This window comes from Onthophagus taurus, chromosome 11 (assembly GCF_036711975.1).
Source record: "Onthophagus taurus isolate NC chromosome 11, IU_Otau_3.0, whole genome shotgun sequence".
NCBI classification, from domain to species: Eukaryota; Metazoa; Arthropoda; class Insecta; order Coleoptera; family Scarabaeidae; genus Onthophagus; species Onthophagus taurus.
In genome coordinates, this window is record NC_091976.1 from 29,178,794 (window position 1) to 29,196,641 (window position 17,848).

Consider the following 17,848-nt stretch of genomic DNA (forward strand, 5'->3'; position numbering starts at 1 on the left):
TCCTGCTTTAGTAGCATAACAAGCAGTAGCAGGAGTAGCAGGAATGTAGTGGGAGTAAATCACGTATTAACACCTGTTAGTCAATCCTAAAGAATGCAGGTTAGTGGTGAGATCACATTACAAAAGTAAAACCACGTAAAATTACGATGGCTGAAAATGCATCTATTAAAAACGAACTACTTGCACAGGAAAGTTCCATCGCGGACAGCATTTCCGCCCCGGAAGCCCGGTTCGAGTGCCCAATTTGCTTAAATTGGCTGAGAGATCCCGTGTTAACATCCTGCGGGCATCGGTTTTGTAGGAGATGTATTCAACCTTGGTTAGAGTAAGAATTTTGATGTTTTTTTTTGAAATAATGTTAATTTTTAATGTTTATTTGAGGAGAGATAATCCCACTTGTCCCGTTGATAACATGAAACTTCAAAAAGATCACGACATCTTCCCCGATAATTTTACAAGAAGAGAAATATCGCAGCATAGAACAAAGTGTCCAAATATCGTGAGGGGTTGTTATGAAGAATTATCTCCATTAGACGTCGAAGCTCATTTAATAATTTGCAAATTTAATCCGCCCCAATTACCAGATAACGAAAAATTAAGATGTTTATTTGTTGATTGCGGGTGTGAGGAGAAATTCGAGGATGAACCCGAACGCCAAAAACATTTAGAAAAAGATATGCAAAGACATTTAACGGTATAATTTATTAATTAATTAAATTAATAAATTAATTTTTAGAAAAATTGTTTTAGTTGATGTCTCAAACTTTAAGTAAAGTGGTTATTAATAATACATCATCAACTTCAGCTTCTGCAATAGCGCAACAAGCGAATTTTTGGGATCCACAACCCAAAGGCGAACAAAACTCAAATTTTACCTCAAACGAATCTATTGATGCTTTATTAAAATCTTTGTACGAAAAGATTGTTATTTTAGAACAAAAAAGCCGCGAACAAGACATTATCATTTCAAACATGTCCAATCAAATCGCCGCGACGAATTTGGCGATGTCTAAAATTGCATTGAGGCACTGCAACGGGTGTTATTTATGGTTTATTAATGATATAAAAAATAAGATTAATACAATGAGGAATAATACTTACACGATGTTTTATAGCCCAGGTTTTTATTCTTCACCCAATGGATATAAGCTTTGTGTTCGTTTTAATTTATCAACAAGAAATAATAGTTATATAGCCGTTTTAGTTCATATGATGAAAACGGAACATGATAATGCATTAGATTGGCCGTTTAGTGGAAGAATCAGCGTTTCGATTGTACATCCAAAGTAAATATTTTTAATTTTATAATTTTTGTGATTTATTCGAGTTTTTAGCGACCCAAATAAAAATATAAAAGAAACGATGATGACCCGGCCTGAATTAGAAGCGTTTCGACAACCCGTCCAAGAATTAAACACAAAAGGCTTTGGTTACACCGAATTTGCTTCATTAGAAGACATCATAGAGCAAGGATTTATAGACGCAAATCAATTAATTATTAAAGTTCAAGTACAACCTGTGTAAGGTGTAAATATTTATTAAATTAAGGATTAAATAAAAAAAATCTTTTCATTTGTAAATTAAATGGTCGTTTATTTCCATTATTTTTTTTTTTTAATCAAATTAACTTTGGCAGTTAACCCATTAAAAGAAAAATGCGATACAACAAATACACATGAGAAAGGAACCGAGAATGTAGTACAAATTAATTAATCAACAAGAGTATCACATGCAAATAGTATTAACAAAAAAATAAAGAGGTTAATTAATTTGAATGATTGAAGGAATGTCCTTATAAAACAAGAAAATAATGATCGATGGATCGCTTAAACGTGGATTACTGCCTTAAAGTGGATTAAGGTGATGAAATAAAATTAAGGTTAAAAATGAAATGGAATAAATGGAGAATTCGTGTTAATTAGAGAGCGTAAAAGGAGAAAACATCCTTACGATTTAGGTTCTGCGCGAAGACATCGAACACGGATTATTGCTAACATTCATACAATAAAAATGTACTATATAAAAATCACAAACACAACTGACGTTATAATATCGTTTTTTTTTTTATAATCTATTTAAGAACAAAAATTGTTTACTATAAACTTAAAAGAACAAAGAAAAAATAAAAGATCTCTTGGTTTTGTTGAGATTAATTCTGAGATTAAATCTGAGATACTATTTTTTTTTTAGATTTTGCATTTATCTTTCATTTTTTAATATTAAAATACACATAATGATATATCACAACGGCGAATAAGCATAGACTTAATTAATTATTTAGTTAATATACTCAATAATTTTTTTTTCTGTTGGTGAGGTTCCTTTTTGAGCTTATTTACACAGATATAATAAAAAATATAAAAGTCAGTAATATGTATACAAATTGATTATTAAAAAAAAACTAGAAATAAAATATAATTTGCGCATAAATATAATTTACTACTTTTTAAATAACATATAAAAAAATATAAATAATGACTGGTTTTCTTTTCTATTTTTTTAAACCTTTTTCTTGTTCTATTATTGTCTATTTAAACAAATCAAAAATCTACGTGACTATACAAACTTTGGGTGAAACGGTTTAGAACTATTCTGATTTTCTTTTTTTTTAATTTAATTTATTGGAGACAAGCTTGTAACTTTTCTATCCATTCTTGAGCCGTCGTTGCATCAACTGCACAAAAATTATAAGTTCTCCTACTTGTACGCAACTAAAAATAAGAATAAAAGTTTTAGTTCAATAAAAATATGCAAGAATCCAGCGATAAATAACAATTAAAACTAACACTAATACTAAATGTAGAACTAGAAACATTCTGGTTTAGCCAAACATCTCTTAAGACGGCTAAACCTGAGTGTTTTTAGTTCTAAATTTAGTGTTGAATGAACGATTTTGGAGTTGTAAAAATTCATATCTTTTTGGAAAATCGGCTGCGAATGACGAAATTTCCACAATTTGTTATTAAAAGTGTACTAATTACGATGAAATGTGCTAAATTATTATTAAAATAAAAATGAAAAAGTTGATTGAAGTGAAAATGCCGAAAAATGAACGATTTTGGAGTTGGATAAATTCATATCTCTTTAAAAAATGAGGTTGGAATGATTAAATTTCAACAGTTTGTTACTAAAAGGGTGCTAATTATGGTGAAATGTACTAAATTATTATTAAAATAAAAATGAGAAAGTTGTAGGACATTAAAGTGAACATGTCAAAAAATGAATGATTTTGGAGTTGGATAAATTCATATCTCTTTGAAAAATGAGGTTGGAATGATTAAATTTCCACAGTTTGTTACTAAAAGGGTGCTAATTATGGTGAAATGTACTAAATTATTAATAAAATAAAAATGAGAAAGTTGTAGGTCATTAAAGTGAAAATGTCAAAAAATGAACGATTTTGGAGTTGGATAAATTCATATCTCTTTGGAAAATGAGGTTGGAATGATTAAATTTCCACAGTTTGTTACTAAAAGGGTGCTAATTATGGTGAAATGTACTAAATTATTATTAAAATAAAAATGAGAAAGTTGTAGGACATTAAAGTGAAAATGCTGAAAAATGAACGATTTTGGAGTTGGATAAATTCATATCTCTTTGGAAAATGAGGTTGGAATGATTAAATTTCCACAGTTTGTTACTAAAAGGGTGCTAATTATGGTGAAATGTACTAAATTATTATTAAAATAAAAATGAGAAAGTTGTAGGTCATTAAAGTGAAAATATCAAAAAATGAACTATTTTGGAGTTGGATAAATTCATATCTCTTTGGAAAATGAGGTTGGAATGATTAAATTTCCACAGTTTGTTACTAAAAGGGTGCTAATTATGGTGAAATGTACTAAATTATTATTAAAATAAAAATGAGAAAGTTATAAGTCATTAAAGTGAAAATGCCGAAAAATGAACGATTTTGGAGTTGGATAAATTCATATCTTTTTGAAAAATGAGGTTGGAATGATTAAATTTCCACAGTTTGTTACTAAAAGGGTGCTAATTATGGCGAAATGTACTAAATTATTATTAAAATAATAATGAGAAAGTTGTAGGACATTAAAGTGAAAATATCAAAAAATGAACTATTTTGGAGTTGGATAAATTCATATCTCTTTGAAAAATGAGGTTGGAATGATCAAATTTCCACAGTTTGTTACTAAAAGGGTGCTAATTATGGTGAAATGTACTAAATTATTATTAAGATAAAAATGAGAAAGTTGTAGGACATTAAAGTGAAAATGCCGAAAAATGAACGATTTTGGAGTTGGATAAATTCATATCTCTTTGGAAAATGAGGTTGGAATGATTAAATTTCCACAGTTTGTTACTAAAAAGGTGCTAATTATGGTGAAATGTACTAAATTATTATTAAAATAAAAATGAGAAAGTTGTAGGACATTAAAGTGAAAATGTCGAAAAATGAACGATTTTGGAGTTGGATAAATTCATATCTCTTTGGAAAATGAGGTTGGAATGATTAAATTTCCACAGTTTGTTACTAAAAGGGTGCTAATTAAGGTGAAATGTACTAAATTATTATTAAAATAAAAATAAAAAAGTTGTAGGTGATTAAAGTGAAAATGCCGAAAAATGAACGATTTTGGAGTTGGATAAATTCATATCTCTTTGAAAAATGAGGTTGGAATGATTAAATTTCCACAGTTTGTTACTAAAAGGGTGCTAATTATGGTGAAATGTACTAAATTATTATTAAAATAAAAATGAGAAAGTTGTAGGTCATTAAAGTGAAAATGTCAAAAAATGAATGATTTTGGAGTTTGATAAATTCATATCTCTTTGAAAAATGAGGTTGGAGTGATTAAATTTCCACAGTTTGTTACTAAAAGGGTGCTAATTATGGTGAAATATACTAAATTATTATTAAAATAAAAATGAGAAAGTTGTAGGTCATTAAAGTGAAAATGCCGAAAAATGAACGATTTTGGAGTTGGATACATTCATATCTCTTTGAAAAATGAGGTTGGAATGATTAAATTTCCACAGTTTGTTACTAAAAGGGTGCTAATTATGGTGAAATGTACTAAATTATTATTAAAATAAAAATGAGAAAGTTATAGGTCATTGCAGTGAAAATGCCGAAAAATGAACGATTTTGGAGTTGGATAAATTCATATCTCTTTGGAAAATGAGGTTGGAATGATTAAATTTCCACAGTTTGTTACTAAAAGGGTGCTAATTATGGTGAAATGTACTAAATTATTATTAAAATAAAAATTAGAAAGTTGTAGATCATTAAAGTGAAAATATCAAAAAATGAACGATTTTGGAGTTGGATAAATTCATATCTCTTTGGAAAATGAGGTTGGAATGATTAAATTTCCACAGTTTGTTACTAAAAGGGTGCTAATTATGGTGAAATGTACTAAATTATTATTAAAATAAAAATGAGAAAGTTATAGGTCATTAAAGTGAAAATGCCGAAAAATGAATGATTTTGGAGTTGGATAAATTCATATCTCTTTGGAAAATGAGGTTGGAATGGATTTTATAGGATGGATTTTATAATCGAAATACACTTCGTTGTATAGCACCGATTTCACAAAATAATATAATTCATCTAAACAACCTGACTTTTATTTGATTTAATAACACTTAAGATGCCCCTGGAGACAACACTTACATATATAAATCAGAGATATCCCAAAAACTACAAACACTTTTAAGAATGTACCATTCTTAAAAGGATGAAAAATGAAGATAACATTAACTTCCTACATAGTGCCATCAATAACGAAGTAACCCCAAAATCATTCAAAAGGCTACAAAATTGATCTAGAAAAAAGACTCATAAGAAAAAGGTTAAGACAGCTTTACAAATGACTTGACTCTGTTGATCTAACCATAAAAATGAAAACCCAACTAAGAAGACATTTTAGTTGGAAAGTTCATTTTAGTTTTAGTAGAAAGACATTTTGACTGATAACAATAAAATCATTAGTAATCTAAAACGCTGTAGAATAGAACAAGGAAAAAAGAATAGTCGAAACGATATAATTAAGAATAAAAATACTTGTTACATGAAACAACAACTCCTCCCTACTTCTAAACAAATTTCAAATCTTAAAAACACTATCAAGAAAGAAAAATTAATAATAACGTTAGGAGACAAAAAGTCTGGGGTTATTATTTTGAAAAAAAGACCAATACTTACAAAAGACAGAAGATTGTTTCTTAGAAAATAAAGTATTAATAATTAAATCCAATCCAACCTTAACTTTTAATAATAAATTATAAGACATAATATAATAAATTACTAAACTATTAGAGTCGCTAATTATTATACAGAGATTACTACTTAAAGATAACTCAATAAATAATATAGAAGTACAAGATATTATTACTTTTATAGAAACTGTATGAAGTCATTTACTGATGAACCCAAATTCATCAACAAGGTCATCTTATTTTATAGAAGATACATACGTTGATGACATATTCACCATTTTCGAAAGAAATGACGCTCCAGCCTTTCACAAAATTTTTAAAAATCTATGTATACTAGAATTTACCTCAGAACTTGAATCCCAAGGGAAATTAAATTCACGAAAGTCTTAAATTTGATATTTTTAGAAGAAAGACCTACACTGACGTGAACATCCCTAAATTATCTTTTAACTGTTTAAAGCTATAAATACGCCAATTTTAGATTCATGTTTATCAGAATGTTAAATATGCCTCTGGAAGAGAAAAATATTGTAGTCGAGATCTATAAAATATTAAAAATAGGTCTAAACAATGACTTCAGTTTAGCCAATATACAAATTTTTTTTAATAAAACACAAGTTTCGTCAATGAACTTATATATCCCACTGTAAAGTCAAAAACTCAATATCTAGCCAACTCATTCAATCCATTACTGGAATAGAAATTCAAGAACAATTGGAAGAAATACAACATTGTACTCGCGATCAATTCAGGTAAAATATCAGGTCAACTTATACAGGGTCCTGCAACTGTACCCTAGGACAGTCATATTTTTTTGAAGAAACCAAGGCCTACTATTTCACATTTTAGGTAAAAAAATGAAGTAATCATTAGAAAATTTTTTACAAAAAATCTGAGCACGCTCTGCATTAAGCGCCTTTTGAAATGGGCATATACCAAATTTTATCAAAAATGGTTACAAATTAACATCGTTACAGATAACGAAAAATATAATTTTTCTAAGTAAAAAAATATGGGGGTGCCATTTAAAAAACTTAAGTTATGGTACCTAATTTCCAGAAATTTCCAAAAGTCCAAATTTCGAAAAGTTAACGTGCCATAGTAAAGTGACCAAAGGATCTATACAACCGTTCTTGGCACCAAAACATACTCCATCATGTTGCTTAAGCATGTTCTCAATCCTAAATTGATATCCCAAAAATCGAGTGTTCTCTGATTTTTTGAACAAATGTCTGCTGGAGCATATTTTTCTAGAAAAATTCGTATAACTCGAGAAAGAAAGAATCAAATTGCAAAAAGTAAAGTTATTTATAAACCTTGAAAGCAGACAAATCCAAATATGTAAAAATATACAGCGTGTTCTATTTAAAAAAATAAAGTAGGTGTCGACGTCCGGTATAACCGGAAGTGCTAGAAATCTGAAAATATTTTAGTCGAAGAGAACGCAATTGATAATGCTTAAGTCTGAATTCTCAAATTTTTATTTTGGGCAGAACCCCAGAAACGTCTAATGACCGGTCTTGCTGAGACACCTGTATATCCCAATGTAAAGTCAAAAACTCCATGTGTAGCCATACCATACAATTCATTACTGGAATATAAATTCAAGAACAATTTGAAAAAATACAACATTACACCCGCGTTGAAATCAGGTAAAAAAATTTCAGGTCAACTTATCAATAATAAACATAGATTTAATTTCTTAGAATTAAGCGGAGTGTATCTATATATAGGTCAGACGGGCAGGAATCTGAGAGTCAGAGCACGACAACATCTTACTTAGGATTCCTCCACTTTCTTCAAACACCTGAAAGAATACGAGCACTCTGCAGATATGAGTTTACTAAAACATGTCAACAAATCCATGGAACTTGACCTATTTGAAGAGTTTTTTATACATTCTCAGAAGGATAATCTAGGATAATGCCAGTGTCTGAAGACGCACGGCTAAACCCGAAACTTTCCAGTTCTAGGTCTAGTGCTAGTTCTAGTTTTAGTTCACTAAAAATATAAAACATAGTGATATTAAAAATAGGATAAATTTAAAAAAATCGTGGAGGTCTTAAGCGCCCTTCACACGATCAATATATATTGTCAATATCTAAGTATTGACAATATTATTGAACATGTGAGTAGAAAGATTGACATACTTATTGCCAATATTAAAAATATTGATGGGATGGTTTGACGAAAACGAAAATATTTTATATATTGATAGTCTGAGGGAGATATTGACAATCCTACGTTAGTAGAATTATATTACGAATTATATCACGTAATAATGAATTCAGACAGATATACTTTAATGGATGAAAGTGATGTTAACTCCCCTGATGGTTCATTAACAAATGCAAACATGACATGACATTTTTGACTGCCAACGCAAAACTAAGTATAGTTCGTTTTTTTTCTATAATACTAACTTGTCAATGTAAATTTTTTAGGGTTTCTGTTGGTATTATCTAGGACCCTTACAAAATTTATGTTGTTTTCCTGATTTTTAGTAACATTTTCAGTAACTAAATAATTGAGGTTAAAATACTAATAAATTTTTAGATAAATACGATTTTAACCAAGTACATATTTATTGTAAAAACGTGCTACATAGTAATTAAAGAGAACAAAACACCTTTTTGTAGGTAAATAAATGCCAAATACACACCCCACAACATTTCTTTATGCACGTTTTCTTTTTGAATAACGTCGGCAGAGTCAAATAAACGTCAGTGTGACATATTTATTTCAAAACATCATATAACAAAACTCCCTGTTAGTTTTGCCAACTTTACAACAATTTGACAGGTATTATAGAAAAAAAATGAACTATAGATTGTTAATAAATATTGATAGTCTGACGCAATTATAGTTTGTCAATATTTACTGGCCATATTGACAATATTTTATTGACAATATATATTGATCGTGTGAAGGGTGCTTTAGTGTTGAGAAGTATGAAATAATTTTTATATCAAATTAAAGCCGAAATCTTCCTCTTTCAGAAAATATGAAGGATATTGTTATAGCATTAATGAAATTTGGTAAAAAAGAAATTTTTAAAGTAATGATTTTTGAGATATAAGATTCAAAAAATCATATTTTTGAAAATTATCAAACAATTTCTATATCAAATTAAAGCTTAAACCCTCCCTTTTAAAATTAAATTAACTTCTACAGTTTTTCTTTACAAATTTCTAGATTTTTTCTAGTTCTAGTGTTAGTTCTAGTTTTAGTTCAATAAAAATATACAACAATTTAAAGCTGAATAACAATTAATTTAAAACTACAGCTAAACCCAAATCTTTTTAGTTCTAGGTCTAATGTTAAAAATTTAGCAGTTTAAAAAAAAAATGATTTCCTTACATCAAAGAACGATTTATCATCCGTTTTTTTCGGAGCACCCGGTGTAGCTTGCGCAGACATAACGGACATAACCTCAGCTAAATCAATGTATCCTTTACAATGTGAATCAACCATCGTATCATAATATCTCAATTGGTGTTTAATCGTATCCAAAACGAACCATCTTTGTTTCCAACCTTTCAGCAAAGCCCCCCGTTTATAAAGGAAACCCTCGTGAGTCCTATTTTCGGCGACATTCGACGAAAATTGCTCGTAAAAGTGCTGGCTGGAAGTTTGTCGCGCACTTCCTGAACTCACCGAACCGTTATCTCCGCCACTAACGGATATCGCGGTATTCATGGCGCTATCCGTTACCGATTTGTACTTTGTGCAATTTTTTGGGACCCTTTCAATGCATTTTTCGTGGCAGCTATATCCGCAATCAACGCATCTCATTCCCGTCTAAACATAACAACTTTATTAATAATAAATTAAAAAATTGATTGGTTTATACCTTAACTGGTCCCCATAATACGCTTGAACAATAATCGCAATAAGTCGGTGTTGTATAATTATACCGATCAAATCTGTGCGGATGAGAATAAACCAAAGCGGCCTCCGCCGCTCCAACCATTTTACCACGCATCAAAATTTCTAAAGTTGAACGTTTATGAACTAAACGCCCGTGAGATCGAACTAAAGCTGTACTAAACGATGCGTGCCTCTAAATTTAGATTATCTTGTATTAAAAAAAAAATTATAAAGTTATAAATCTTACCGTTAAAGAATCAGTACTAGGAACCTCTAATTTTTCCCACAAAATTTTCCATTTTTGCGGCAAATGCCCCATTTCCGTTTCTAATTTATGAATCTCCTCCAATAAATGTGTAAAAGCATCCGGAACGTTTTTATTAGCATTATCATAACCCATTGTAACAATTTTTCGCATCGACTTATTATTAACCCCATCAGCAGCTTCAATTTCCTCCTCCTGTTGAGTATCCATTTGAATAATCTCCGGGTCATAACTCGGCCCATGCGAAAGCTCCTCATCCAAATAATACTGCCACAATTCCAAACAAGCTAAATGCGATTGTGGGCGAAGAACCGGATGTTCAAAATCAGGGGTGTACATAAAATTAAAAAAACCCGGACTTCTCGCATGTTGTTTTTCGATATAATCAAAAACGCTTTGTCCCAAATTTGGTCCTAAAGAAATCCCCGCCATCCGACCACCTGGATAAACATTTTCATCATCCGAACAAGTATCTACACTTTTATGATGCGAAGTTAATGATCCTCTTTTATCTTCGACCGCGGCAACCCCGCATTCGACCCTTTCTAACTCGCAATCAAAAAGAAACGTACGAAAACGACACGAAACCGAATGATAAGCAAGAAATCGTAGGTAATAGTCGTTAAATTCAAAAGCCATGGGGAATTGTTTTTGAATTTGATGAATTACGTCGAGGAATTGGAGAAAAGTTGGGGCAAAACCGCTCGCTTGTGAATTTGCGTTTAAATTTGAACGGTGACTAAATCTATGTCCAAATCCAATCCATTCCTTTTCAACTAAAATCCTAAAACCCTCTATAGTACGATAAAACGGATCTAAACAAAGTTGCGCGACCGAAGCAACTTGAGCTGTAACATCCCAACCATCCTCAAGACAAATCGCAACACTCGAACCTTGAAGATCTAAAAGATCAATTACAGCCCCAGAAAGTTGCATGATATTTTGTAATTGCTGCAACCATTCCGAATTTTCAATCAAACGATAAAAACTTTGTTCAGGCTCTACCGTCGTCGAACTTGGAATGCAAGCTCTCATTAATTTTTTAAACGCCGCTTTAGTGTGTCTTACATCGTAATATTCAACGGGAATAAAATCAGTCATCGAACTACCTTCGATTCTAGCACCCTTCATTTGTGCTTTTTCACCTAAAATATATAACGCAGCCTTTTGTAACGTATGAACACTCGCTGCCGCTTCAACGTCCGTCGAATGTCGGATATTTCCTCTTTGTTGTTGCGTTGTACTTAGAGAGGCTTGAGAATTTTGTCTTCTATCTTTTAACGAGCTTCGATTAAAACTTTTTGGTCCTTTTCCACCACTAGATCTAGGAAATACACTAAAACAAAAATGTTAAAATTAAATTAATTAATGAAGTATTAAAATAAGTGCAAATTTTAGAAGTTTTTGAATTAAAATTAGATGGATTCCATGTTGCAACTAGAAGAAAATTTCTAGAAGATGTACTCTGAGGGATATCCAGTTAGCCACCAAACAAAGTAAGCAGATGGAAATAAAACTCAAATATGATGGAGGGGGCCAAGGTGCTAGCCAAAGAGTTATAAGGAGATTATAATGTAACATTGTGGTCATTAATAAGAAAGAATCTGGATTGGTTCTATCGATTTAATGTTAAGAGTACAAAATCGGAAATAAAACTAAAACTAGAAATTTCCGGATGTTTCTAGTTTCAGTTTTATTTCTAATAACACTGGCCGTGGACGCCTATGAACGAAATCGTGGTATGATACGGTACAAAACACAAGTTAACCCCATTAAGACCTCCTTTTACCATCCTCCAGATAAACTATCAAGAAGATAGTTACCATCTATCAGATAAATCTATCAAGAGGTGGTAAAAGTGGCCATAAAGGGAGCTATCATACAGTTGTGGGAAGTAGTTGGCAAAACTGGACGTAACATCACGTACCGCATAGAACATGAATAAGAAGATTGCTAGTTGTACTCCAGAAGAATTCCTACACTCTGAGGGATACCCAGGTAGCCGCCAAACAACGCAAGATGGAAAACATGGTAAATACTGCACCAGCCTTATGTTTCAGGTGTGATGAAGGAGACGACTAAGGTGCTAGCCAAAGAATTATAAGAGGTATAAGAAGATTTCTCATTTCTATCTTGCTTTGTTGCTTTCCTATAACCGATCAAAAATGCACCATGACTTTATGGACACACTGTATAATTAAAACATTGTGGTCATTAATGAGAAAGAAACTGAAATGGTTTTAATGATTTAATATTAAGAGTATTAAAATCAGAAATAAAACAAAAACTAGAAACTTCCGGATGTTGCAACTAGAAGAAGATTTCTAGAAGATGTACTGCAGAAAAACTCTGAGAGATATCCAGAGAACCACCAAAGAACGCAAGCAAATGGAAAACATGGTAAGTACTGCACCAGCCTTGTTTATCTACCTCCTTTATATTCAGGTGTGATGGAGGGGTGCTAGCCAAAAAGTTATAAGGTATAGTTACCATGGCTACGGCGATTTTAAGCGCTCTCATTAACTAAGAGCTGGATTTATCTATCAAGAGGTGGTAAAAGTGGCCGTAAGGAGAGCGGAAGTTTATTGACTGTCTTGCAGTTATGGGAAGTAGTTGGCAAAATTGGACGTAACATCAAGTGGCGCATAGAACATGAACAAGAAGATTGCTAGATGTACTCCAGAAGAACGGCTGCACTCTGAGGGATATCCAGCGAGTCACCAAACAACGCAAAATGGAAAACATGGTAAGTACTGCACCAGCCTAATGTTTCAGGTGTGATGGAGGGGACTAAGGTGCTAGCCAAAAAATGATAAGGAGATTATAAGAGGGATAAGAATATTTCTCATTTCTATCTTGCCTTGTTGCTTTCTTATAACCATATCAAGAAGATAGTTACCATGGTTACGGCGATTTTAAGCGCTCTAATTAGCTAAGAGTTGGATTTATCTATCAGATAAATCTATGAAGAGGTGGTAAAAGTGGCCGTAAAGGGAGAGGAAGTTTATCGACTGCCATGCAGTTATGGGAAGTAGTTGGCAAAATTGGACATAACATCAAGTGCCGCATAGAACATGAACAAAAAGGTTGGTAGATGTACTCCAGAAGAACTCCTACACTCTGAGGGATATCCAGTGAGCCACCAAACAACGCAAGATGGAAAACATGGTAAGTACTGCACCAGCCTAATGTTTCAGGTGGAAGAGACTAAGGTGCTAGCCAAAGAATTATAAGAGGGATAAGAAGATTTCTCATTTCTATCTTGCTTTGTCGCTTTCCTATAACCGATCAAAAATGCACCATGACTTTATGGACACACTGTGTTATTAAAACATTGTGTTCATCAATAACAAAGAAACTTTAATGGTTCTAATGATTTAATGTTAAGAGTATGAAATCAGAAATAAAACGAAAACTAGAAACTTTCCAACGTTAGAGACCCATCCTCCAGATAAACTATCAAGAAGATTGATACCATGGTTACGGCGATTTTAAGCGCTCTCATTAGCTAAGAGCTGGATTTATCTGTCAGATAAATCTATCAAGAGGTAGTAAAAGTGGTCGTAAAGGGAGCGGAAGCTTATCAATTATTATGCAGTTGTGGGAAGTAGTTGGCAAAACTGGTCGTAACATCAAATGCAGCATAGAACATGAACAAGAAGATTGGAAATCCGGAAGTTTCTAGTTTTACTTTCTATAAACGGTATCGTGGTATGATACGGTACAGAAGATAAACTAACCCCATTAAGGCCTACTTTTACCATCCTCCAGATAAACTATCTAGAAGATAGTTACTGTGGTATCTTGTCTTTATAATAATTTTATATAGCAACGCAATCTTGTTTGTACATGTCGTGTGCACAGTATGCTACAGCCACTTCCCCTCTTATAAAGACTAATAAAAAGAGGAATATGGTGTTCAAAAAATTCTTACTTAAAAATTGAAAAAAAACTTTAATTGAATTTTTATGTTATCAGAATTGATTATTTCGCCGTAGTGACGTGTTAAGTTTTCTCTTAAAAAGAATACTGATTTAAGATTATTGATGTTAACAGTTAATTCTTGGTTGTTTTTGAAAATATTTCAGAAATGTTTTTATTACTTTAAATGGGCCTTTATTTATTATTGCGTTTACTGGTTTAAGACTAGAGAATGTTTCTCGTAAACTAGATAGCAATGGATCAGATTCCAAAGGGTGTTGATTATTAATAAAAAATTCTCCAGGAAGTGGTTGACGGTATACTAATTCGGTTGATGAGCAACCTAAGTCTTCCTTAAGAGATGATCTGAGGCCTAGGAAAACTATTATGTATGAATTTGACGTGTTCCTAGAAGAGTGTGAAATTTTGAAAAAAGTTTTGATTCGAATTGTCATCCCTGATCGTGGGTGATTGTGCTAGGAATGCCAAATAGGCTGAAATAATGCCGAAACAAAGTATCCACAATTGAAGTAGAACTAATATCTTTGAGAGGAAACGCTACTGGAAAATCAAATCGGAATTTTGCTACTAGGTGATTTTGTGAACTTTTGTTTGTTAACATTGCAAACCGGTTTTAGTCCATAACTGAATGTGTTTTGTCACGTGCGGCCAAAACAATCGTATTTTGATGATGTGTGTAGTAGCGCGAATACCAGGATGTGTTAAGTTGTGTAATTTGTTGAAAATTGTTTTACGAAATGTTTGTGGTATGTTTCCAAAACTTTGGATCTGAATGCGATGTTGTTTGTTGCGATAGGTTATATTTAGTAGTTTGTGTGTTTGAGTATTGTTTGTTTAGTAAATGTGTTAATTCTGTATCATTAAATTGTGCGTTTTTAAAGTCTGTGTGTCAGTGTACTATGAATTTAGAGAATCAATATTTGTTTTGGACAACGTGTCCGCTACAATGTTTGATTCCCCTTTAATGTACCTTATATGTGATGTGTATTGTTATGTAACTAAGATATCTTGTCTGATTAGTGGTTTGTGGTCAGTGTAAACCAGAAATTGATATCCATGCAAAAAATGTTTAAAGAATTTGATACTAGTGTAAATTGTTAACAATTTTTTATCAAAAGTTGATTAATTTATTTGGCTTGAAGATAATTTTTGAGAAAAAAAATGTTAAAGGTTGTGTTTTATTGTCTATAGTCTGTAATAAAACTGCTCCTGCAGCTTGTGGTGGTGGGTCTACAAGAGTGACGGATTTTGATGAAAGTTCTTTGGCTGTAGTGAAATAAATGTCGTGATGATGTATCCAGGAAGTGATTGATTTAAGTTTTTGTGAATAAATTGTTTTCGATAAATGATGTAAAGGAACAAACAATTTTTGAGATGTTTGGCAAAAATCTGTGATAAAAATTTATCATTCCTAAGAATCGCTGCAATTGTTTAAGTGTGGTTGGTTTTGGAAATTCAGTTATGGCATTAACTTAACTTAAGGGCGAATGCCTTCTGTAGAAATATGATGACTTAAATTTAAAGTTCAAACTCTAAAAACACATTTTTCCGTTGAATATTGATATTACAAGAGGTTAACCTCTCAAGCAATAGTTGAAATCAGAATAATGTTCTTCTTCATTGCGACTGGCTACTAGAATATCATCTAGATATACGAAAAGGAAATCTAAGCCAGAAAGAACTTCGTTTATAAATCTTTGAAAGGTTCAATGGCAATCGCAAAGGCAACGCAATCTTGTTTATACATGTCGTATGGACAGCATGCTACAGTTACAGCGATTTTCAGCGCTCTCATTAGCTAAGAACTGGATTTATTAATTAGATAAATTTATCAAGAGGTGGTAAAAGTAGCCGTAAAGGGGGCAGAAGTTTATGGACTACCATGCAGTTGTGGGAAGTAGTTGGCAAAACTGGACGTAACCAGTTAGTGGAGTGTTAAAGCAGTAACCACTTGTCTTTACTGGTTTAACATCAAGTAGCGCATAGAACATGAACAAGAAATTTTTTAGATGTATTCCAGAAGAACTCTGAGGGATATCGACACTTCGAGGAATATCCAGCGAGCCACTAAACAACGCAAGATGGAAACCTTTACTTGAGGCGTCTGTCATTAGTGAAAGAGTAGCTTGTAGTGATGGGTGTGTAAGAGTGACGGATTTTGATGGAAGTTTTTTGGCTGTAGTGAAAGAAACGTCGTGATGATGTGTCCAGGAAGTGATTGATTTGAGATGATGTAAAGGAGCAAAAATTTTTGAGATGTTTGGCAAAAATTTGTGATAAAAGTTTATCATTCCTAAGAATCGCTGTAATTGTTGCGTGAATGCCTTTTGTAGAGATCTGATAACTTTGGAAATTTAAAGTTCTAACTCCAAAAACACATTTTGTTGGTTGAATATTGATATTGATAGATAATGTTCTTCTTCATTGCAACTGGCTACTAGAATATCATTTAGATATACGAAAAGGAAATCTAAGCCAGAAAGAACTTCGTTCATAAATCTTTGAAAGGTTCAATGGTAATCGCAAAGGCTTCAGTCACCATGGTTACAGCGATTTTAAGCGCACTCATTAGCTTAGAGCTAATCAAGAGGTGGTAAAAATGGTCGTAAAGGGTAGGCATAACACCAAGTACCACATAGAACATTTATGAGTGTCTCAAAAAACTTGAAGAGTTTCCAGTTATTTTAATGTTTCAATCCTGTTTGTAGTCGTAATAGTTTTAAAAACGAACAAATCTTTTGTAATAACCCTATATTTTACTTACCCTAATGTTCCCATTGCTTTATTAAATGGATTCGGCCTTCGCCCCATTTCCGGTGTTAACGTTCCCGCAGTTAAAGGATCTTCAGCGGCCAATAATAAAGAATCAATACTTAAACTACTATCAGAAAGTGCCCAATCAGCACCTTGTCTCAACGCAAATAAAGGAGTAGCTGAAACCAAAGCGGTAATATATTTTTCTTGTTCACATGATGAAGTTGTATCGGTCGAAGTGGTCGTTGTTGGGTGACTTTTCAACATTCCCATTACACTTTTTCCGTGATACCCCGCCCCGCGTAATAATAAAGCTTTCGTTCGTGGATGTCTCCAAGTTATCGTTGGAATCCTCCCCTGTCTATAACACCTACAAAATTTCCTAATACTTTCGTCGGGAACCGGAGATGGTACGATAATTAACGCGGGATAACTTCGACACATCATATAAATTGAGTTAACGGTTGTTAATCGAAATTGTTCGGTTGAATGTTTTGACGAAGGCGATGTATTCGTCGAACAAAGTCCTAATCTTTGCCAATCTCTCACGTAGCTTCGCTCAACGAGGCGCTCCAATGTTTTTGAATCGGTTGTAGCGGGGATTATTGACGTTGAAGATGGGCCGGATTCAAAATCATCAATTGACATATCATCATCGTGATTATAATCGTCAGGAATTGGAAGACTCATCCGACCAGGAGATGTCATATATTTTGAATTATTGTTTACACCCATGTTGGGAAGGACGTATTTTTGACGTTTTGAGGTGGGTTTTTGTTTAAATCCGGCTTTTCTTGCTGTTTTTAGAAGTGTTTTTTTCGCAAAGCCCCTAAT

The 17,848-nt window shown here is 32.4% G+C and overlaps 2 protein-coding genes across 6 annotated transcripts in view; one reads left to right on the forward strand and one right to left on the reverse strand.

Moving 5' to 3' along the window:
* Positions 1 to 1,757, forward strand: LOC111413061 (TNF-receptor-associated factor 6). 4 transcript variants are annotated; one of them, XM_023062323.2, is made up of 5 exons: positions 1 to 99; positions 189 to 325; positions 382 to 694; positions 751 to 1,286; positions 1,335 to 1,757. In XM_023062323.2, exons 1-5 carry the CDS (start codon positions 94 to 96, stop codon positions 1,522 to 1,524), a joined length of 1,182 nt encoding a protein of 393 aa, XP_022918091.1. In that variant the 5' UTR covers positions 1 to 93; the 3' UTR covers positions 1,525 to 1,757. The 4 variants fall into 4 exon arrangements, with proteins under 4 accessions (XP_022918091.1, XP_022920589.1, XP_022903482.1 ...); XM_023064821.2 differs by having other exon boundaries at positions 32 to 125; XM_023047714.2 differs by lacking the exon at positions 1 to 99 and having other exon boundaries at positions 106 to 325.
* The window catches only part of LOC111415321 (SET domain binding factor), a 27,661-nt gene continuing 11,379 nt past the window's right edge, over positions 1,567 to 17,848 (reverse strand). For both annotated transcript variants that reach the window (XM_023048788.2, XM_023048075.2), the window contains 5 exons: positions 17,025 to 17,843; positions 10,301 to 11,654; positions 10,037 to 10,246; positions 9,544 to 9,984; positions 1,567 to 2,711 (listed from right to left, as the gene is read on the reverse strand). In XM_023048788.2, coding sequence (XP_022904556.2) covers positions 2,619 to 2,711; positions 9,544 to 9,984; positions 10,037 to 10,246; positions 10,301 to 11,654; positions 17,025 to 17,843 — 2,917 coding nt within the window. In that variant the 3' untranslated portion in view covers positions 1,567 to 2,618. The remainder of the gene's footprint in view (positions 2,712 to 9,543; positions 9,985 to 10,036; positions 10,247 to 10,300; positions 11,655 to 17,024; positions 17,844 to 17,848) is intronic.

Excerpts from the sequence above, each read along its gene's own strand:
- LOC111413061 (XM_023047714.2), top strand. The coding sequence starts at position 147 with ATGGCTGAAAATGCATCTATTAAAAACGAACTACTTGCACAGGAAAGT. Across the intron at positions 695-750 it reads ATATGCAAAGACATTTAACG|TTGATGTCTCAAACTTTAAG; the intron begins GTATAATTTATT and ends AAATTGTTTTAG. Across the intron at positions 1,287-1,334 it reads GTTTCGATTGTACATCCAAA|CGACCCAAATAAAAATATAA; the intron begins GTAAATATTTTT and ends TCGAGTTTTTAG.